The sequence below is a fragment of the Nerophis ophidion genome, linkage group LG06 (assembly GCF_033978795.1).
Source record: "Nerophis ophidion isolate RoL-2023_Sa linkage group LG06, RoL_Noph_v1.0, whole genome shotgun sequence".
In the NCBI taxonomy this organism is placed as follows: domain Eukaryota; kingdom Metazoa; phylum Chordata; class Actinopteri; order Syngnathiformes; family Syngnathidae; genus Nerophis; species Nerophis ophidion.
The window spans coordinates 52,484,805-52,508,777 of record NC_084616.1 but is presented as its reverse complement, the minus strand read 5'-3'; the positions used below and the strand labels follow the sequence as shown (position 1 = coordinate 52,508,777).

At 39.9% G+C, this 23,973-nt stretch overlaps 1 protein-coding gene across 3 annotated transcripts; it reads left to right on the top strand.

Moving 5' to 3' along the window:
- Positions 1 to 79: 79 nt before the first annotated feature.
- ssuh2rs1 (ssu-2 homolog, related sequence 1) lies at positions 80 to 23,941 on the top strand. 3 transcript variants are annotated; one of them, XM_061904177.1, is made up of 14 exons: positions 80 to 230; positions 296 to 341; positions 438 to 505; positions 980 to 1,087; positions 13,126 to 13,201; positions 13,303 to 13,432; positions 13,530 to 13,590; positions 13,877 to 13,995; positions 14,073 to 14,135; positions 14,212 to 14,294; positions 14,784 to 14,876; positions 14,973 to 15,078; positions 22,750 to 22,857; positions 22,959 to 23,941. In XM_061904177.1, the coding sequence occupies exons 2-14, from the start codon at positions 319 to 321 to the stop codon at positions 23,097 to 23,099; spliced, it is 1,179 nt and encodes a 392-aa protein (XP_061760161.1). In that variant the 5' UTR covers positions 80 to 230; positions 296 to 318; the 3' UTR covers positions 23,100 to 23,941. The 3 variants fall into 3 exon arrangements, with proteins under 3 accessions (XP_061760161.1, XP_061760160.1, XP_061760162.1); XM_061904176.1 differs by having other exon boundaries at positions 96 to 341; XM_061904178.1 differs by lacking the exons at positions 80 to 230; positions 296 to 341; positions 438 to 505 and adding an exon at positions 576 to 786.
- Positions 23,942 to 23,973: the final 32 nt, after the last annotated feature.

The window sequence follows — 23,973 nt, the reverse complement described above, 5'->3', positions numbered from 1 at the left end:
ACCAGCCCAACATAGTTTAAGACATACAACTGCCTTTATACTTTCACTTCTATTTACTGATAATACGCGCACTTCCTGAACACCCCTTTTTGCTGGTGGGGGGGGGGTTCACTTTGAGAAAATCAGACTTTGAAGAAAAAAAAATAGGCTGGTAAACTCTTCAAACGCGGTCCTAAAGTGGCGTTAAGAACGGCAGTGGGCGTTTTAGCTCACATTCAGCGTTGTAAAAGGTAAATGATTTGTATTTCGTCACATGATGATGGATTATAGTGTTGCACTCATCTTGTTTGCCTAGACTTGTTTTTGTCTCGCACCAAGATGGACTATCGGCCTTTCATTAAGTAAGTCTCTGAAACAAATTTGGACGTGAACATTTTATAGTAGATCGTCGTTTAAATCTGGCCTCTTGTTAACTTTCGTTTTCCCCTTTTATCCAGTGAGGGGAGACCAAGTTATGGTGTGGCCAATCCCGGTTATTTGACAGCAGTCCAGGGCCCTTCTCATGGTATGTATGGTGTGTGCGTGTGTGTGTGCGTGCGCGCGCGTGTTGTTACACCGTTGCTTCACCTGGACGTGTGTGTGTTTAAGAAACAAGGTGTTACGCACTTCCGTGCTGTAGCCGCGCAACACCTACGGTGACGTCACTGGTGTGTTCACGTACTGCATGTATTGAGCGAGAAAAATCAGCGGTGTGTTTTACATGTCTTATTAAGGACTACACCCCGCCAATTAATATTTAGCGTTTTGATAATCACACCGGGATGGATTCTAACGCTGAGGGGCAAGGTAAGTCAGTTATAGTATTCATTCATTATCACGTACATGTACAAACATGCCCTGTAATCGGATCTTCGCATTTGTCAGGCATACAAAACGTATTTTGCTGATCGTTTAGGTGTCTTTAAAAAAAGTTTGTAGGTTTCTTACTGTAATATAATAAACTTTATTTGACTGAACTGGTTCATCTGGTTTGTTTCAGCAATGGTAGCCCCACCCGTGGCTGAGTCGAATTCTGGCCCAAGCGCTCCACCAGCCGGCATGTTCGACGACATGCCCGGCTATGAAGGCACGGTGGCTGGGGGAGGAGGTATAGTGTGACAGTGTTTTTCAACCTTTTTTTGAACCAGCACATTTAAATTAGATTAGATAGTACTGTATTTTATTTATTCCTTCAGGAGAGTTCCTTCAGGAAAATTAAAATTTTCAGCAGAATCCCATTCAAGATCAGACAAACATTACAGGGAGACAGAACAGGATCGCTGATGAGTCTGCCGGCTTCCAGCGCCCCTTACAAAAAAGATGAGATACAGGTAAACAAGGAGAAAAAAATAGAAGATTAAAATCAAATAAGATTAAAAAAATAATCGGTCTAAGCTTGGGCCCTGGAGAGGGGGTCCAGACTGAGGCCAAGGGAAAAAAACAACAACTCATAGGCATAGTATACATCCCTCTCACATGTGTGTAAGAGGGAAACATCAACATCAAAGAACACAAAGGACAGTAAAGACCCTACAGCAGCGGATGACCTACAGGCTAGAGGCGAAGCTTCCGGAAGGAGAGACGCGGAACTACCAAACATTTGGAGTGAATTTGGCGGCGGCGAGAGTGTCTAAATCTGTTTTGGCGGTTGAGCATAAGCTGTTTTGTGACTGGATCGAGATGGAAGGGGATAGTGACGGGATGTATGAGGATAGTATGGAAATGGATAGGACTAGAGGTGAGAGAGGAAAGAAGGGGAGAGGAGGGAGTGAAGGAAAGTCGAGTGCTAAAAGAGTGCATGAAGACGATGAAGAGGTTGATAGGAGGAAAAGGGATATGGTGGATGAATATAAGATAATTTATACATTTAAATCAAACCAAGATATGAATGACATTAGTTTGATGACACTGGTTAAGGGATTAAAGAAGGACATTGGAGAGGTGGAGATAGCGAAGGTGCTCAGGGACGGACGGCTGTTGATTAAATGCAAAAATGGATAGCAAAAGAACAAAGCAATGCGATTGCAAAAACTGTGCAACAAAATAATAAAGGAAAACATCGAAGTGGGAGAATGAAAGGGGGTAAGAGGAGTCGTGACAGGAATCCCAAGAGGAGAAAATTTAGATGATCTGAAAAGAGAAATAAAAGAAGGAACTGTCACTATGATGAAAAGAATGATGGCATTTAGGAACGGTGAAAAGACTGAGAGCGAATCCGTGCTAGTGCAATTTGCAGAGAAGGACCTACCAGAGAGAATCATGATTGGGTATTTAAGCTTCTATGTTAGAGCTTACGTGCCACCCCCAGTACGTTGTTTCAAGTGCCAACGCTATGGGCACATAGCTAGTGTGTGTCATGCTAAGATGAGATGTGGAAGGTGTGGAGGAGAGCATGAATATGGACAATGTGGAGAAAATGAACAGGTCAAGTGTTGTAATTGTGGCGGGAATCACACAGCAGCGTATGGGGGCTGCCTCATAAGAAAACAGGCAACAGAAGTACAGCAAATCAGAGTTGAAAGAAATATTACATACGCAGAGGCAGTTAAAATAAGAAATCAAGAAAGTGCAGAACAGGACAGAAGTGAAAATAGTTCAAGAAATAAAAAACAAGAGGCAGCAAATACAGGAATTTCCATGGACAAACTAGTTGTATTCCTGGCTTACGTAATAAACTGTACAGAACAGGCTAGAAACAAGACTGAGAAAATCAAAATAATTGTCAAAGCAGCAGAAAAGTTTTAAAATTTAAAAGAACTATCCTGGGAACAGGTGCAAGGTGAGCTACAGAGAGTAGACGAGACCGAGTCATGTTACCACAATCCAATGCCATGTTGATTCTTCAGTGGAATGCCAGAAGTTTGATAGCAAATGGACAGGAATTAAAGGGATATATTAATAATATGAAAAATAAACCACATATAATATGTATTCAAGAAACATGGCTGAAGCCAAAATTAAACATTATAATAAAAGGATATATAACGATACGTAAAGATAGGAATGATGGGCAAGGAGGAGGATGTGCCATATTTATTAAGGAAGATATGCATTATTCAATATTAAAAGTAAAACAAGAACTAGAGATAGTAGGAGTAGAAGTATGGAATAATAAAGAAAGATACAAAGTACTAAACTTCTATAATCCATGCAAGAAATTAGAAATTCACCAACTAGAAACAATAATCGAGCACTGGAGTGGCAATATTATTTGGTGTGGTGACTTTAATGCACATAGCACAATGTGGGGTGAAAGGGATGACTGGAATGGGGATACATTGGAAGCACTTTAGGAGGAAAAAGAACTGGTGTGTGTGAATGATGGGTCGGGAACAAGGTTAGATGTCGTCACGGGTAAAGAAACAGCAATAGATTTAACACTAGTGTCACAAGGGTTAGCAGGAAAGGTGGAGTGGGAAGTAAATAAATACAGCACAATGGGAAGTGATCACTATCCAATCTTCATTCACATAAACATAAATCATAGGACAGAAAGCTCTAGGATAGAAGGAAGATGGAAGTATAATCATGGGGACTGGGGGAAATTTAGGGAAATTACCGACATAACTTTAAAGGAAGTAGATATACATCAAGATATTGAACAATTAAATACAGATATTACAAAGTGCATAATAGAAGCAGCCGAACAGAGCATACCAAGGAATAGTATAGGGAGAAGAAGGAAGATAGTGCCGTGGTGGACACAAGAGTGCACAGTTGCAATACAAGAACGGAATAGAGCATTTAGAATACTGAGAAGAACACATAATTTCCAAGACATGATCCAATATAAAAGGCATCAAGCTAGAGTAAGGTATGTTATTAAAAAAACAAGAAAACACCATTGGAAAACTTTTTGTGAAACACTAAATAGAACTACTCCTTTAAGCCAAGTGTGGGGAATGATCAAGAGAATGTCAGGGGTCAGAAAAGAACATAAAAATCATGTAATGAAAGATGGAACGCGGAGTGTGGTAGGAAATAAAGAAAAAGCAGAACTTTTAGCAAAAACCTTTGTTAAAGTGCACAGTAATGATAATTTGAGAAATGTAGAAAAACAAAAGAGAGAAAAAACAATTAGTTTGAATATTAAGGAAATGAAGGAAGACAACGATAATAGTTTTACCAACCCTATGGATATGACATTTTCTTTGGATGAAATGGTTCGAATTTTAAAAAAAGTTAAAAATATGACGCCAGGGAAAGACCTGGTGAGTTATCAAATGATCAAAAATGTAGGTAGCATCGGCAAAGAAGTGGTCTTGAAATTATATAATAGGATATATGAAGAAGGAAAATTACCAGATGAGTAGAAAACAGCTGTAATAATTCCAATATGCAAGCCAGGGAAAGATCCGGAAGAGGCAGGAAATTATAGGCCGATAGCATTGACCTCAAATTTGGGCAAAGTAATGGAAAAAATGATTAATGAAAGATTAATATATTATTTAGAGTCAAAAGAAATTATAAAAAACTACCAAAGTGGTTTTCGCAAAGCAAAAAGCACAAATGACCCAGCAGTGCAGCTGGAAGAGGAAATTAGAAAGGGACAAATAAATAAAGAAAGTATAATTGCGGTGTTTTTTGACATAGCGAAAGCGTATGATATGTTGTGGAAACAGGGGTTGCTGATGAAACTAAATAGGATTGGGATTAGAGGAAGAATGTACAGATGGATAAAAGACTTTTTAACAAGTAGAACATTATTAGTAAAAATAGAGAATGAATATAGCAGAGAATACGAAGTGGAAAATGGGACCCCGCAAGGGAGTATAATAAGTCCAGTACTACTTTCCATCATGATAAATGAAGTTTTTAGTGAAGTGGAAGGGTTAGTGGAGGTGGCATTGTTTGCTGATGATGGAGTGATGTGGAAGAGAGGTAGAAATACAAATCATATAGAAAAGAAGATTCAAAAAGCGGTAAATAATGTTCAAGACTGGGGGACGGCTTGGGGTTTAAGATTCTCTGTTGGAAAGACAAAAGTCATACATTTTACGAAGAGGAAAGTACAAAACAAGCTCCAAATAAAACTCTATGGATAAAACATAGAAGAGGTACAAGTATTTAAATATTTGGGAATATGGTTTGATAAAAATATTAACTGGTCAACCCACATCAGCAAGATAGTGGAGAAAAGTAAAAAGGTGTTAAATATAATGAGGGCTTTGAGGGTTAAAGATTGGGGGGCTGATAGTTTGACATTGAAAACAATATATATCACTTTAATTCGATCTGTTATCGACTACGGATGCATTATTTATCAATCTGCTTCAAAAACTCTACTTGAGAAAATAGACCGGATCCAGTCGCAGGCTTTAAGGTTATGTTGTGGAGCTACTAAATCTACTCCAGTGGCAGCATTACAAGTAGAAATGAATGAAAAACCTTTGGACATGAGGAGAGATCAACTCTCAGCAGTTTATTGGGCAAACTTAAAAGGATCCAAGCAAGGACATCCAACCCGTCAAGTGCTAATAAATTGCCAAGAAAAAGGGAAGAAAAAATGAATAGTTTTGGGTGGATAATGGGAGATATATGTAAAAAAACACAAATTGACAATATTAAAGTGAGCCCTACAGTACCAATTCCTGCAGTACCACCATGGATGTATGATAACCCAAAGGTAGACATGCAGTTACTGAAGAATAGACATTTAAATAGTTACCAAATAGAACAATGGATTGAGGAAATGTTTTTTGATAATATTATGATATACACAGATGCATCAAAAACTATAAATAGTAAAGTAGGAGCTGCTGCAGTTATCCCACAGAGAAATATAGTGTTGAATAAAATAATTAGTGATAAACTATCTGTTTTTACGGGGGAATTGGTAGCAATTTATATGGCAGTTAACTGGATAGAGGAACACAAAGCAAGGAAAGTAGTCGTGTGCTCGGACTCCAGCAGTGCATTGACGAGCATAAAAAACATAACATCAGAAAAAAGACTAGATATAGTTTATGAAATAGTTCAGGCAATCTACAGGATGAATAAAGCGGGAGGTGTGGTAACATTTCTCTGGGTTCCTGCTCATGTAGGAGTTAAGGGAAATGAGTTAGCTGATAGGTACGCAAAACAAGCAACCACTAAAACAGAAGTAAACATGGAGATTAAGCACAGTAAAGAAGAAGTGAAGAGCATAATTGAGATAGAACACCATAACAAGTGGCAGGATAATTGGAATAAGGAAACAAAAGGTAGAGAGTTTTACAAAGTCCAGAGGAAAGTAGGTGTAATGAGAGGAGGGGGTAGAAATAGGAAAGAAGAACACATTATTACTAGAATGAGATTAGGCCATACATATCTAAATAGTTCACTAAAATTGATAGGCAAATATACAACAGGGATGTGTGATTTTTGCCACCAGATAGAAAATGTTGACCATGTCTTAATACAATGTAGGAAATATAATAGAGAAAGAGAAATACTGGAAAATAAGTTAGCAAAAGAAAATATTAGGTTAGAAGTGGGAGGTATATTAGGATTGCATTCAGAAAAACATAGGGTATAAAGCAATATACACATATTTAAAAAACACTGGGTTAAGTAAAAGAATATAGAGTAGGGATCCATCTCGGTCCACACTCCATTACAGAAGGTGGCGGTAATGCACACCAGAAGGTTGCTTGCCAACCGCCATAAAAACAAAAGAAGAAGAAGAAGAAGATGACCTACTCAGTGGCCTAGTGGCTAGAGTGTCCGCCCTGAGATCGGTAGGTCGTGAGTTCAAATCCCGGCCGAGTCATACCAAAGACTATAAAAATGGAACCCATTACCTCCCTGCTTGGCACTCGCATTAAGGGTTGGAATTGGGGGTTAAATCACCATAAATGATTCCCGGGCGTGGCCACCGGTGCTGCCCACTGCTCCCCTCACCTCCCAGGGTGTGATCAAGGGTGATGGGTCAAATGCAGAGAATAATTTAGCCACATCTAGTATGTGTGTGACAATCATTGGTACTTTAACTTTATACAACTAACCACTTCTACATACAGCTATGAATAAAAACTAAAGGAAACATATACATTTATTACTTTGAAAAAATCTTGAGGCACACCAACAGCTGAAATCAATAAAAAATGAAACTGAGTTGACAGTAAAACGTTGTTGGATATGACTTTAAACCATAACCAACCATTCATCCATATAGCTCTTGTCCCAAGGTAGGTGTAGTGTCAGAACCTGTCACGTCAAGCTGTGATTTATTTGGAGTTTTTTTTTTGTAATGTTTTTCTTTGTGTAGTGTTTTAGTTCTTGTCTTGCGCTTTCTCTCTCTTTTTGTTATTTTCTTATAGCAGTTTCATGTCTTCCTTTGAGCGATATTTCCCGCATCTACTTTGTTTTCGCAATCAAAAATATTTCAGTTGTTTGTATCTTTCTTTGTGGGGACATTGTTGATTGTCATGTCATGTTCCGATGCACATTGTGGACGCCGTCTTTGCACCACAGTAAGTCTTTGCTGTCGTCCAGCATTCTGTTTTTGTTTACTTTGTAGCCAGTAAAGTTTTAGTTTTGTTCTGTAGTGCATAGCCTTCCCTAAGCTTCAATGCCTTTTCTTAGGGTCACTCACCTTTTTGTTTATTTTTGGTTTAAGCATTAGATACCTTTTTACCTTCGCCCTGCCTCCCGCTGTTCCCGAGTCCTACAGAGCAATTAGCTATTGGCTGCCACCTACTGATATGGAAGCGTATTACACAGTTACTCTGTACCAACACTCAACAATAACACATAATTTTGCGGATTATAATTACTGATTTGCAAAAAATATTTTAACCCAAATAGGTGAAATTAGATAATCTCCCATGGCACACCAGACTGTACCTCACGGCACTAATGTGCCGCGGCACAGTTAACACTGCAGTATGGAGTCCTAGCCAGCTGTGGATATTTAACTACAAAGACATGAAAACATGAACTGATCACATGTCATGTTGGCAATCGTTCAGGCTCTCCTCTTTCGCAATGTTTTGTGACAATCACATCAATTATCGGTCATGCTCTGAATGTTGCAACAATTTCATGGATTACTTTTGAAAAATGTTTTTAACTGGTCCTGGGTGCATTTTGAACCCTTCTTTAAACTTCAAAGATTCTTTATTGTCAATGTTTGCATACAGTCAAGCAAAATATACAAAATAATCAAGATACAATTTCCCTCTCATACTGTACTCAAAACTGTTTATTTTTGAAAAAACTAAAACCTAAAGCCAATGTAAAGAAAAAAATTAAGGACTCAAAAAATAATATAATCACACTAAGCCACTCCGGCATATGCTAATCTTACAATAGAATACATAATAATGTGAAATGTATGGCTGTCTTCAACTAGGGATTTTCATGTATTCAAATCTAATTCGTCAGATTTTAGCATTTTTTTAGTAAAAGAGAAATAAGCAGACGGTGATACTGACTGCATGGTCACTTAGTGTCAGTAACATCACATGGAACTGTTTTATAATGAAGTTAATTAAAGGTACATGTAGAAGGAATACAATCTTTCATTAGAGGGGCCCTATTCTGGCAAAAACAAAATTTCTTACCTGTTGGTACTTGTTTTTGTGTATTTAGGATCTCCAAAGGTCCCACAAATTTGAAATCAAACCATGGTGGCTTGGCAGAAATATTGATAAAACTATCTTGCCTTCTTCCAAACTTTCTCCAAACAAGCCGTTTGGATTTTGACACAACTGTGACACGTTTTCCTCAGATACGGTCACAAATATCACGTCACCTGTTTACCCAAACATATTTGCAAGAGTCCGCCATTTTTATTAAGCTGTAGTCTAAAATTGTAGTCCATAAGTTTTGTCAGTAGACTCAAAATTGAAGCGCTAAAAACTACAACATGGCTTACGGGGATAGGACACAGTGGAAAAGGGCTTGGCCTGGAGGAGGATATTGGACATGTTAATTAGACAGTTCACAACGGTGCATTGTCGGAGATAGTCAAAAAGCCGGTTGAAGATGGTCCGTAAAACTAAATCTATGCAACATTTTGAGCAATGCAACACCATAACATGTTATGTAGACCACAAGGAATTGTTTTAAAGGGGTCCCATTATGTTTTTTTTCTACATTTAGAACACTTTCTTGTTGACTACATAACATGTAATAGTGGTTATTCGATCAAAATTTTGTGAGGAATATGTTTTACAGACCATCTTCAAGCTGCTTTCTAACCATTTCTTTCTTTCTATTTATTTATTTGCCTCCACTTCGACTGAGTTTTCTCCTCGTCATCTTCATTGCAGTTTTTAGCGCTTCCACATCCAGTCTACTGACAGATGTTAGAACTATATGCTACTTTGTATTAGAAACTACAACATTGGAGGACACGTGTGTATGCACAAGCCAGTCTGCCGCATGACAAGAGGATAGAGTAAACACAATGAGCTTATTGTACTCCAGCACTGGATCACAATGGCACTTTGGGTAAATCTCTTCCATACATGGAAAAACCCACCTGGGAAAGACATTCACAAACGACTTTGGAGAAAAGTATGAAGGAAGGCAAGATTGCTCTAGAAACATCTCTCCCATGCCTCAATTTTTTTTATTTAAAATGTCCTGTACTTATGCATATCCCAAATACACAAAAACAAATACCAGTAGGTAAGAAAAGTTGGTTTTGCATAATAAGTCTCCTTAAAATGCAAAAAAACACCCCAAAAACATGATATGACACCTTTTAAAGTGAACAAAACAAATATTTTTTAAACAACTTTTTTTACCTCCAAAAAAAGGCTAAACCACAGTTAGTGAGGACTTTGGCTCTAGCGCCGGGCCAAGAAAACGTCAAACCTGACTAAATATCAATTTAAATCATCAACTCAGTGGCCTAGTGGTTAGGGTGTCCGCCCTGAGATTGGTGAGTTCAAATCCCGGCTGAGTCATACCAAAGACTATAAAAATGGGACTCATTCCTTTCCTGCTTGGCACTCAGCATCAAGGGTTGGAATTGGGCTGCAAATCACCAAAAATGATTCCTGGGCATGGCACCGCTGCTGCCCACTGCTCCCCTCACCTCCCAGGGGGTGATTAAGGGTGATGGGTAAAATGCAGAGAATAATTTCGCCACACCAAGAGTGTGTGTGACAATCATTGGTACTTTAACTTTAACTCTTTATTTATAAAGCACATTCAAAATAGAGGAAGTAAAAGTCGTAACATAAAGTTTATGCATATGAACCAGCGAAAGGAACATTATATTATTCAGAAGGAGAGCTTCCCCTCTGGGACAAGGCTGTGCATTACGGTACCCACGCCGTATTAAATCTTCAGTGAGTCCCACCGAGGCATACGACGGGATTTTAGCCAGTCAGAGGTGCACGGTGGCGCGGCGAGCTCCGTGTCTGGCTGCATAGCATCCCAAAAACCCTCAATCACATCCGCATTGAAGAAACAGCCTCTCAAAACTATTGGTAAAATATTCTTGTGTACAGACAAATATATTCTATATGAAAAGAGATGTGGGAAGGCCAAAACACGGCCAGCTGTTATTTTACAGCCGTGACGTCACACTAGGAAGTAGCGACCACTCTGACGAATGCTAAAGTGACAGCTAAGACTAATATTCATCATTTACTCTGTAAAATGTATTAGTTTGCATACAATAATTTTGTTCCAATGTTTAAATATTTAAAGACATGATAAACGCAATCAATGTATCCTCTCAACTTACGCTATTGTGTTGGCCTCCCTCCCACAATGTTGAATGTTTGACAATTCGATTGTGAATCAGACACCAAATTGAATTGTCACTTTTTTACTATTTGAAGACAGCCGTAGTAAAATGTAAAATCTTCAAATTATTTCTATTTTTTCTCTTTCCAAAGTCGCCCTATTCCTCTATATTGTTCCCTGTTTATTTTTATGGGTGAAATATTCCCCTGGGCCTATAAAAATGGAACAGTTTGGATACCGCTGTTGTTATTTTTAATACATAGGTTATGTCCAGGATTTTGATGGCAAGTTTATTCACAAATTATTTTGGAAATTACACAAATGCGGATGCCACAAACTTTTATACTGCAATATAATTGGTTAAACCTCAAAAACTAGTTGTAATATTATCATGAATAAGCATGAACTACCATGAATTGATTAACGTGGAGCCCGACTTAAACAAGTTGAAAAACTTATTCGGGGTTTACCATTTAGTGGTCAATTGTACGGAATATGTACTGAACTGTGCAATCTACTAATAAAAGAATCAATCAATCAATCAAATCAAATGTCTTATTTGAAGTAATAATAGTTATGGTATAAACCAAATCAAATCAAATCAACTTTATTTATAAAGCACATTTAAAATTTACAACAGGGGTAGCCAAAGTGCTGTATAATGGGCAGGTTAAAAGATAATACGAGAACCGAGCAAACAACACAACACAAACAGAAAATGATTAAAAAAAAATAAAACATAAAAACAGGTTCACAGAAGGTGTATAATGGGGCACCATTGCAGGATGCATATCACTCAGTGTTAAAAGCCAAGGAATAAAAGTATGTTTTTAAGAGAGATTTAAAAACAGGAAGAGAGGAGTCTTGTCTAACACTCAGAGGTAGGTCGTTCCAGAGCTTGGGAGCAGCAGCGGCGAAAGCTCTGTCACCTCTAAGCTTCAGCCTTGTGTCAAGGACCGTCAGTAGCAGCTGATCGGCTGATCTTAGGGATCGGGTGGGGCAGTAAGGCTGAAGGAGTTCGGAGAGATATGTTGGCGCGAGGTTGTTTCAACAATTAAAAACAAATAGAAGGAGTTTAAAATTGATTCGGTAACGCACAGGGAGCCAGTGAAGGGACGCTAATATAGGGGTGATGTGCTCACGTCTGCGGGTCTGTGTTAGCAGACGAGCAGCAGAGTTCTGCACGAGCTGCAGGCGGGCGAAGGAGGCCTGGCTAATGCCTACATACAGGGCATTGCAGTCTAAACGATTCGAGATAAAGGCGTGGATTAATTTTAGTTTTAAATCTACAAATATATAATTTAGTCAAGTCAAGTACATCTTATTTATATACTACCAATTCAAAATAAGTTGTCTCACACATTGAGCAAGTCTAGAACTATACTCCATACTAGACTTGGTCATGAAAGAAAAACAACTGAACCTCACTTGAGTAAGTCCTTGGTATCGGAGGTAAGGAAAAACTCTCAGCTTAAATGGACATAGATGGAGATTTTGTTACAACATATCTTCTCAAGGGTCAATACTATAGATTAGTCTGTGTACAGTTTGTATAGCAATATTGATTTTCTACCCACCAAAAGTAAACAGCCTTTGTGTTATATTCTAAGGACAGTAAAAAGCCGTCTTAAATTTCTGTCTAAATTATTTTTTCCGCACATCACATAGTGCAGTCCTTTTCAAATCGTGGGGGTGGGGTTGTGTTTCGAGAGGGGAGCGGGGGGTATTTGCGTGTGAACCTGGGAACTTATTCTGTATCATGCTTCAAACCACTCCTCGAAAAGCTGTGCACTACAAAACGTGCCCATTGTAGCTATTATTTTTACTTGCTTATTTTCATTTAAAAAAAATCACCACACATTGTTTCATTGTTTTTTGTTTTGTAGGTTAAAGTGTGTTATATATTGTGCTCCTGTATTTTTGTTACTGTTCAATTTGAATGTATTAATTAATTGAGTTTATGTTTTTTTATTTTTCTGTATCAAATGGTTCAGGTCGGATAAACAAATGTTTATCGTTTAAAATAAGGATTTTATTTTTCAGGTAAAGTTATTATTTTTTGCAAGTTGAATTTTGTATGTTGTAAGTTGTTTTTTGTTGTTAACAAGGATAAAACTTTAAGCAGAGGTTTATTTAAAACAATTTCTTAGACAAATAATGATACAATTTATAGTCGTGGCAGAAAGTGTGGGGCATATGGGGGCCCAAAATATTTTCTTCTTTTTCGGGGGGCGTAAAAGAAAATAATTGCGAAGCACTGGTACAGTGTGACACAACACTTAAGGAAAAAGAGTTAAAGGGATGTAGTACCTGTTGCAACAGAGTAGGACATCAGTAAATGCATCATCAACTTCTGTTTTTTGTAATCTACATTATCTGCTGTGCCAACAATGTCACACCATACAGCCTTGTATAGAAATTTAAATGATAACCATTCATTTTACACCTCTGCTGTAGGAGGATTTGTGCCTCCCCCAATGCCTATGCAGCCTACTCCTCAGCCTCAGCCTGGACCTGACCAACCACAGTGGAAGTAATGCTCATTTTTTTACTATGCTCAAATGATTGTAAACTCAGTGCTCTTGCAACCAAGACAATGCAATCGTCCACCTCATTCCGTTGCTGCCTTTGCAGTATTCCATCTATAAGTGAGACTACAGCACGAGAGGCCTTTGCTCTGTGGGCTTCCAGCAAGTGTTGTTACAGTTCAGCACCAGCAAAAGATGGCGTGATCACCAACATGGAGGCTTTTAATACCTATCGGGTACAAAGAAGATTTGTGTGCATATGATGCTACATGGCAAACAAAAAAGTTGATCTAATCAGCCCAAAGCAATTTCAATGTTTTTTGTTTTTTTTAGTACCGCCTGGAAACCTTTACTGAGTCAAGGTCTACAGAGTGGAGTTACGAGCCATACAATGGTATAAGTGCCATCTTGCCTATGTCCTACTGTGCAACTGTCAGATTATCATTATTTTCCATGTTATCTTTTTACTAATTTGGTTTTGACTGATAAAATGCCAGACAAGACTAAACATATACACAAACTACATTAAAATTGAATTTTGATGAGAAAAGTAATCAATCTTTAAGTTTATTTAACTTAAATCTCCACAAGTAACGATTCATTGAAAAAGTAATTGATTTTCACACCGCTTCCAGTCAGCTGTTTTTAATATAGCAAGCATGATATTTTCTTTGGAACAGGCCAACCAGTAGATGCATTCGCTCAACCCCCTCCAGGGCCCTGGGATATTCCTGCGACACCCAATTATTTTGTGGATGGCAAACAGATCATCAAAGTTCCTTACACTTCATCTATGAAGGTTGATAGTCTTGTCAGTTCTGAACATGTTCAGTCCAGAATATGTGTATCTTCTAATCAAGATCATTTTATCAACAGAGCTGCCATGTTTGCGTAGGAATGGGGCGAAAACCTTGCAAAGACTGTGCTGGGGCTGGCAATGTAAGTCATTGTCACATGTCATTCTGGCTAATGGCACCCCCGGTCATATCATGCAACTGTTGGCCTTTTCCCACAGAAAGTGTGCTGGGTTTGCAATGGAGCTGGCTTCCGTCACGGTGATGAAAGATGCAATCATTGTTTTGGCAGAGGGAGGGAAAAGTCAGTAAAATATTCCGCTAATTTATTTTGTTAATTTGTAACCATTTATCCTTTATTCAACAAAAGTACACATTTTCCCCAAACTTACTTTAATACAGTGGTTCTTAACCTTGGAGGTACCAAACCCCACCAGTTTCATCTGCACATTCACCGAACCCTCTTTTAGTGGATTATCAAATTCAAGACAGTTATATATTTTTTTTTACTGGTGCACAAAATTATCCATGCATGAACATCACCTTGTTCAAAGAACAGAACCAACACAGTGCATGAACTCACAACAAATTACACACCTGATAATTAGTGTGACTTCTGCTGTTTCCATATCCATATTACACCGATAGAGAGAAGCTTTTATTTACCGGTACACTATGTGCGGCGGCTCCACCGAACCCCTGAGGCCGACTCACCGAACCCCTAGGGTTCGATCGAACCCAGGTTAAGAACCACTGCTCTAATATGAGTGTCATTTCTACACTAATGTCGCAGCTGCCACCACTGCCAGGGGCAAGGATCCATGCAATGTCCCAAATGTCAAGGAAAACAGCAGCTTTTGGTCTACATCAACCTGACTTTAAAATGGTGCGGTTTCATATATTGTCGGTAGAACATGACTGCAATATACCATTTTTAATTATCTAAAATTATAAGTTATCCAAACAAACTGTATTATTCCAGGACAAACAACTGTGATGACTATGTTGTGGAACAGTCCAGTGGCCTTAAGGTGGACAACCTCAGCAAAGTGTCTGGCAAGGAGCTTTTCAGAGACTCGCAGTACTTGGTAAGAGGTTTTTTTTTTTGCATGAGCATGATATAATTTACACATATCTGGCCAGATATTTTTTCTGTAGCTACAGTATAAAAATATTTTGTGACATGTGTGTCATTGTTATGGTTTCAAAAAATTGAATCCAATTTTGGATCAGTAAGGTATTTTCAATAACAAAAAATCACTGGAGAAAATTTAAGAGTAACAAAAGGGCTGACTGTCATCGGTTTGAGCTGGGAAATGTGAAAAACAGGATGTATCCTCATAGAAGAGGGCAGCTTTAGATGGACTGTTGTAGGGTTGACAATTACGTCGACAGGAAAAGGACCAAGGAAGCGTGGAGACAGTTTACGACTCAGTTCTTAGGAGGATGTTCCGAGAAGATAACCATACCAATTGTCCTGGTTGATAAGCTGGAGCAGGAACTCTGCGACAGTCAGCCACCACCTTGTTGTGTTCGGCAGTACGCAGGAGAGCAGTTCGTGTGTCCTTCCATACCTTTTGGCATCGACGCAGATAATGTTGGGCTGATGGCACGGCGAACTCCTGTTCCTGCTCAGGGAATAGTGGTGGTTGATAACCAAGAGAGGCTTCAAAGGGGGTTAAACCAGTAGCAGAAAATTGAGAGTTGTGGGCGTACTCAACCCAGGAAAGATGGGCACTCCACTGCGTGGGATTATCTGCTGTCACATCTTAATGCGGCTTCCAGTTCCTGATTTGCCCGTTCTGTCTGCCCATTAGATTGGGGGTGAAAACCGGAGGAAAGACTGACTGTCGCACCAATTGACTTACAAAACAGCCACCATACGAGAGGTGAATTGTGGTCCACGGTCCGAAACAATGTCCAACGGCAGTCCATGTAGACGGAAGACATGATTAACCAGGAGATTTGCAGTTTCCAATGCTGTCGGCAGTTTGGGTAGAGCCACAAAATGACAGGCCTTGGAAAAACGGTCAATTATAGTGAGTATTACCTCGGGACGGTGGCAGTCCTGTGACAAAGTCCATAGAGATATGAGACCATGGCCGAGAAGGTACGGGGAGCGGCTGGAGAAGTCCAGAGGGTGGACGGTGTGAAGACTTATTTTGGGCGCAGACAGGGCAGGCAAGGACATACTTCCGTGTGTCAGCATCCATTGAAGGCCACCAAAATCTACGTTTGAGCAGGTTGAGTGTGCGAGTGACTCCAGGGTGGCAAGAAAATCGTGCAGTGTGGATCCATTGCAACACTTGAAAACGGACAGAGTTAAGCACATAGAGGCGGTTATTGGGTCCATTACCTGGATCGGGATCTGTGCGTTGAGCCACCTTCACCTTTGCTTTGATCGCCCAAGTAACGGCTGCAACAATGTGAGTGGAAGGGAGAATGGTCACTGGGTCAGAGGGGGTGTCAGAACAGGTGAATTGGCGAGAGAGAGCATCTGGCTTGGTGTTCCTGAAGCCTGGCCGATAAGTTAGGACAACATCAAATCTGCTGAAAAACAATGCCCACCGGGCTTGGCATGAATTGAGTCTTTTGGCAGTTTGAATGTAAGAAAGATTTTTATGATCAGTCCAGACGATAAATTGCTTTTCAGCTCCTTCCAGCCAGTGTCTCCATTCCTCTAGTGCCAATTTGATGGCCAAAAGCTCCCTATTCCCTACATCGTAGTTCTTTTCAGTCTGAGATAAACGACGAGAATAGAAGGCGCAGGGGTGGAGCTTGTCATCAGAGCTAGACCGTTGTGATAACACTGCCCCGACTCCAGAGTCAGAGGCATCCACCTCTACAATGAACTGACGGGTTTGGTCCGGTTGCATTAATACTGGTGCGGTAATGAATAAGTCCTTTAGTTTTCTGAATGCCGACTCAGCCTCCTCAGTCCAAGAAAAGGGAGTTGATGATGTTAAACGGCAAAGGGGTTGGGCAATTGAGCTGAAGTTGCGGATAAAGCGCCTATAAAAATTTGCAAAACCCAGGAACTGTTGGAGCTTCCGACGACTTGTTGGCTGTGGCCATTCTAAAACTGCCTTTATTTTTTGGGGGTCGGGTCTCACTTGTCCAGCCTCAATAATAAACCCCAAAAAGGACAGAGTCACGGTGAAAATCACATTTCTCCGCTTTGACAATTTGTTTTCCAGAAGTCTTTGTAAAACTAAACGGACGTGTTTGATATGTTCAGCAGGGGACTGGGAGAAAATTAAAATATCGTCGAGATAAACGAAAACAAAATGGTTTAGAAAGTCTCTCAAAACATCATTCACAAGTGCTTGAAAAACAGCTGGGGCGTTAGTAAGACCAAAAGGCATGACCAAATATTCAAAATGTCCTATGGGGTGTTAAAGGCAGTCTTCCACTCATCCCCTTCTCTAATATGTATGAGGTGGTAAGCATTGCGCAGATCTAATTTTGTGAAAATGACAGATCCCTGTAATGGATCAAAGGCTGCTGTGAGCAAAGGTAGTGGATATTTATTTTTGATAGTAATGTTATTCAGGCCACGATAATCTATGCAGGGACGTAAGGATTTGTCTCTTTTCAACAAAAAAAAATCCGGAACCGATAGGGGAAGAAGATTGACGGATTAAACCTGCTGATAAAGACTCGTTCAGATATTTTTCCATCGCTTCTCTCTCTGGGCGTGACAAATTGAACAAGCGGCTAGAGGGCAAGGTGGCACCAGGAATGAGCTCGATTGCGCAATCATACGGACCGTGAGGAGGAAGACATAAGGCTTTGTCTTTACTGAAAACCTCTGCCAGATCATGATAACGAGGGATGTTCGAAAGATCGGAGATTTCCAGAGGATCAGACTGTGCACCCTTAATGAGCACCAGGCCAGAGCGAAGGCAATTAATGTGACACTTTTCACTCCAACCTGTAATTCTATTTAACCAGTCAATGTTGGGGTTGTGCAAACTCAACCAAGGATGTCCTAAAACGAGTGGTGTGTGAGGAGAAGAAATAATCTTAAATTGAATCTCTTCATGGTGGTTTCCAGAGAGGCAAAGGGTTAGCGGGACAGTACAGTGAGTAACATTAGCCAAAAGTTTCCCATTAAGCGAATTGGCAGTAATGGGAACTTTAAGTGCCTGTAGGGGGATGTTAGACTGTTTAGCTAACTCAAAATCTAAAAAGTTGTCCTCCGCACCAGAATCGATCAACGCCGACAAAGGTAAGGAAAATTTACCCTACCTAAGGGTAGCCTGAAGTAACAATCGGGGACTACACCCTATTTTAGAATAGCTCACCAAAACTCCCAGGCCTACTGGTGAGTCGGGTCTTTTTGGCCTGACTGGACAAGTGGAAATTAAATGACCCGATCCCCCACAATATAGGCACTGACCTAGCATCATGCGCTGCTGCCGTTCTTCAGGAGACAGGGGTGCTCTGCCCAGCTGCATGGGTTCTTCTGTTGCCACAGGAGGGGTAGGACGTGGAATTTCTGCTGCTTTAATTGCTGGTCTGTGAACAGTTTGAGGAAATTTAGATTGACCATTCTTCGAGGCGGCGCTCACGTAAACGGGTATCTAACCGAATCACCAATGAGATGAGTGAACTAAAATTTGTCTTTGTCTCTGCAAGCAAATTCATCCTTTAGCTGTTCATTAAGACCCTTAATAAAAATCTCCATAAGTGCTTGGTCATTCCATCCTGAGTCAGCTGCCAATGTTTGAAAATCCACAGAATAATCTGCAGCACTGTGACTTCCTTGCTGTAGTGATAGGAGACGCTTTGCTGCACTACCAGCATAGTTTGGGTGATCAAAAACTTGCCGGAAACGCTCAACAAAGTCATTGATTCTCCTGAGTGCCAGTAGATTCTGGGAGTCTTCTGCCTCTGCCCATGCTAACGCCCTGCCACGCAGTAACCCAACCATTAACAACATTTTTGACTTATCTGCAGAGAAGGTTGTTGGTCTGAGTTGAAAAATGTTGGAACACTGCAGAAGAAAGCCTCGACAGCTGCTTAGGTCCCCATGAAAAGGCTCAGGGTTTGGCACGGGAACTTCAGGAGTGGTGGCAGAGGCGTGAGGTGAGGCAGGGGTCAGAGGTGACTGGGCAGAGGCTGTGGATGAAAGTTGTTTTGTTAAGACAGATATTTGGTTCATGAGTTGGCTCATTTGTGTTACGAGATCCTGATTTCCTTAAACAAGAAGGCGTAGTGTCTGTTCATGCAGGCCGAGCAGGATGCCTTGATGTGAAACGGCTTCCCTGATTGCCGCAGGTGTGTCCTCATCAAGGAGAAGATCCGCTGGATTCATACTGGCCAGTTTGTTCTGTTATGGTTTCAAAAAATTGAATCCAATTGCGGATCAGTAAAAAGTATTTTTAATAACAAAAAATCACTGGAGAAAATAATTTAAGAGTAACAAAAGTCAGCTCCAGGAAGACGGGGTCAAAAAGTCTGTTCAGCATCTGAGGAAATACAAAAACAGGGTTCAAAAAAGGTTTCAGGGCAAAGATAGTGTTCAGGTTAGAATGTACCACAGGCAACGAACGAACTGGCACTGGCTGGGTGGAGATCCAGGGTTTAAGTCAGGTCGTTGATTAGGTGCAGGTGGGCTTGGATGGCTGGCAGCACACCTGCAACTGACGACCAGGGAGAGACTTGCAGACAAGAGGAAAAAAAAGGCAGGAGAACTGCCCTCATGACAGTCATCCTGAAAAAAATCATTACAAGGTCAGAGATTGTTGATGTTCACCATCTCTTTTTGAGTTCATCCCAAAGGTGTTTAAGGGGATTGAGTTCACTGCTCTTAAATTCCTCCACACAAAAGTAATCCAACCAGGGCTTTATGGACCTTGCTTTGTACACTGAGGAATGAAAAAAAAAATCACCAAAATGTATGAAGCACAACAATGTACTCTTTGTCCATATAGTTTGTGTACTAATTGGGGATGATCCGATCAGGGTTTTATAGGGCTGATTTCGATCCTCCATGAGTGAGATTAGCTGATGCCAATACTGATATTGATCGCATGAACTAATTGTAGATGTTTCAATTTATTTAAGTGGGCGCTATTGACAGTTTAACTACAGTGGGGCAAAAAAGTATTTATTCCGCCACGGATTGTGCAAGTTCTCCCACTTAAAATGATGACAGAGGTCTGTAATTTTCGTTATAGGTACACTTCAACTGTGAGAGACACAATGTGAAAAAAAAATCCAGGAATTCACATTGTAGGAATTTTAAAGAGTTTATTTGTAAATTATGGTGGAAAATAAGTATTTGGTCACTTCAAACAAGGAAGACCTCTGGCTCTCACAGACCTGTAACTTTTTTTAAAGAAGCTTTTCTGTTCTCCACTCATTACCTGTATTAATGGCACTTGTTTTAACTCGTTATCTGTATAAAAGACACCTGTCCACAGCCTCAAACAGTCAGACTCCAAACTTCACTATGGCCAAGAGCAAAGAGCTGTCGAAGGACACCAGGAAAATAATTGTACACCTGCACCAGACTGGGAAGAGTGAATCTACAATAGGCAAGCAGCTTGGTGTGAAAAAATCAACTGTGGGAGCAATTATCAGAAAATGGAAGACATACAAGACCACTGATAATCTCCCTCGATCTGGGGCTCCACGCAAGATCTCATCCCGTGGGGTCAAAATGATCATGAGAATGGTGAGCAAAAATCCCAGAATCACACGGGGGGACCTGGTGAATGACCTGCAGAGAGCTGGGACCAAAGTAACAAAGGTTACCATCAGTAACACACTACGCCGACAGGGAATCAAATCCTGCAGTGCCAGATATGTCCCCCTGCTTAAGCCAGTGCATGTCCAGGCCCATCTGAAGTTTGCCAGAGAGCACATGGATGATACAGCAGAGGATTGGGAGAATGTCATGTGGTCAGATGAAACCAAAATAGAACTTTTTGGTATAAACTCAACTCGTCGTGTTTGGAGGAAAAAGATTACTGAGTTGCATCCCAAGAGCACCATACCTACTGTGAAGCATGGGGGTGGAAACATCATGCTTCGGGGCTGTTTTTCTACTAAGGGGACAGGACAATTGATCCGTGTTAAGGAAAGAATGAATGGGGCCATGCATCGAGAGATTTTGAGCCAAAACCTCCTTCCATCAGTGAGAGCTTTGAAAATGAAACATGGCTGGGTCTTCCAGCATAACAATGATACCAAACACACCGCCCGGTCAACGAAGGAATTGCTCCGTAAGACACATTTGAAAGTCCTGGAGTGGCCTAGCCAGTCTCCGGACCTCAACCCCATAGAACATCTGTGGAGGGAGTTGAAAGTCCGTGTTGCTCGGCGACAGCCCCAAAACATCAATGCTCTCGAGAAGATCTGCATGGAGGAATGGGCCAAAATACCAGCTACTGTTTGTGCAAACCTAGTAAAGACCCATAGTAATCGTTTGACCTCTGTTATTGCCAACAAAGATTATATTACAAAGTATTGAGTTGAATTTTTGTTATTGACCAGATCATTATTTTCCACCATAATTTACAAATAAACTCTTACAAATTCCTACAATGTGAATTCCTGGATTTTTTTTTTTTCACATTCTGTCTCCCACAGTTGAAGTGTACCTATGATGAAAATTACAAAACTCTGTCATCATTTTAAGTGGGAGAACTTGCACAATCGGTGGCTGACTAAATACTTTTTTGCCCCAATCAGCACAACATTTAAGATAGCTCCTTATTTTTAAATTATGTACAATTGTTTGAGGAGAGCAAAGTCAAACATAACTTAAAAAAAGCAAAAACTACTACTTGTCATTTAACTCCTTGGGTTTTTGCCTTCAAAGTCCCCCTGTGTCAAATGACTTATTCCCTGAATGTATAAACATGAAATAAGAAACAAGCAAAACAAATATTGACTTAATCACCCTGATATCGCTCATATACTGATAATAGCTATGGTATCGATACTACCAGTTAATGGATAAATCTCCCCCTCCCCTGTGTAGTGTAGTGTATACCGAGTGTGACAACGCCGGCATACCAACAGTTGTTGATAAATTATCCTCTCTCTAGACTCTTATTAACAAATATACTTGTTAATTTTCTGTTAATATTTTCTTACTTTCTGCTGTAAAGTGCATCCATCTACACTTCTTAAACTTGATCAAGCACTTGGTGGTTAACTTAGTATGCCTACTCCTTGCTTGGTGTTGGTGTGTAACATATTTCGCCTCATCCCCCAGAGATAATGTTACGTAAGATATTAATAAATGTTGTCTATTTACAACAATAGATGTAATTATTATTAACCTAGGGAGCATCTCCACACTATGTATGAAGACACACAGTTAGCTGCTACCTTGATAGCCGAGGGATTAAAAACAAATAGTGTCAGTCAGAGTGGATCAGCGATCAGTGATAGGCAATAATTGGCAATGGCGATCAAATACTTTTTCACAAAAATCTTCCAATACTGATTGGTGGCCGATGGATCAGCATATCTGTAGTACTGCTGCATTGCATCATATAGGTTAAATCAAACCTTATTTTTCACTTGCTTCACATGCCTCAAGGTTTTTCTATAGCAAAGAAATCCCTTTTATTGTTACTATATTTTAATTTTACACACTACATGAGGACATAATCTTGGATGCAAAATCTCTTAAGCTTCAAGTCTGTTTGTATGAGTTTCAGGTGGCATTACAAAGCCATTTTTAAAGGTTGGGTAAAAAAGCACCCCCTTTAATATATTTGTATTACTTTGTCCAGGTGTACCCATTGATGGGGTTTCCAGACCCTGCTGTGGTAAATGCTGCACAGCGTTTAGTCAGTGAACACCAGGGCCGGTTCTCCCAAACGTCTCGCATTCTGCAACAGGTATACATACATTTAATTTAGTAAAACATCATTTTATCATCTGATGGAATAATTGTTTGTTATAAAGTATATTGCTTATGCTGTTTTTTTTCTTTCTTCAGCGTCAAACTATCGAGCTGATCCCTGTGACCAAAGTTACCTACGCATGGAAAGGGAAAACAAACATTTACTTTGTGTATGGAAATGAATTCAAAGTCAATGCAGACAACTACCCAGCCACCTGTTGCTGTACTGTGATGTAACTGTAAAAGCTGTCATCCTACCTGAATACTGAAGCAACAATGAAACCATTTAATCGTGCATTTTGATGTATGCACTCAATATTTTATATGCCAATGTATTTCTTTTGGAAAGTCATGAATATACTGTTAATTTTTTTTTTTTAACCTAGTGAATGCCACACCACAAAATAAAAGCCTGAGAAATGATATACCACATTTCCTTGAATTGCCGCCGGGGCGCTAATTAATTTAAAACCTCTTCTCACTCCTGCGCTTATCAAAGGCATGCGGTAAAAGTAGGCATGCGCTAATTATTTTAAAACCTCTTCTCACTCCGGCACTTACCATAGGCATGCAGTAAAAATTTGAGTGTGATGTAAGCTTGGACCTTAAATCCTACTGAATAGTTCTTAATCTTCTTCCCTTTATGCGATTTCAAATTGCCGGTATTGAAATCAGCCTCCTCCATTTTGAAAATGATGACAGGGGAAGGGTCACTTGTGACGTCACTTGTTTGACCAGGCGGTAATACTAAGTATGCGCTAATTATTTTGGGAAGCGAGTTTGACCCGGCAGTTATTCAAGGCAGGCACATACTATATGCCCTGCGGCAATTCAAGGAAACACGGTATTTTTATACAAACACTTTTCACTGAATATAGAACTTTCGTTACAATTTGTATTTTTATATCACTTACCATGTGTTTGATTTCACTATTGATAATGTACCGCATAAATATATGTTCTATCATTGTATGACACATGTTTTGTATGCTTGTTTAATACGTGCATGCGTTTGCATCAAATACTCGTACAACATGCATTTATTGAGAAATCCCAATAAACGGTTGCGTAATGTTTTGCTTTGGAGTGCTGACGTCATAATAAGTGGACT

Excerpts from the sequence above, each read along its gene's own strand:
- ssuh2rs1 (XM_061904177.1), top strand. The coding sequence starts at position 319 with ATGGACTATCGGCCTTTCATTAA. Across the intron at positions 13,591-13,876 it reads GAGTTACGAGCCATACAATG|GCCAACCAGTAGATGCATTC; the intron begins GTATAAGTGCCA and ends TCTTTGGAACAG. Across the intron at positions 22,858-22,958 it reads CGTCTCGCATTCTGCAACAG|CGTCAAACTATCGAGCTGAT; the intron begins GTATACATACAT and ends TTCTTTCTTCAG.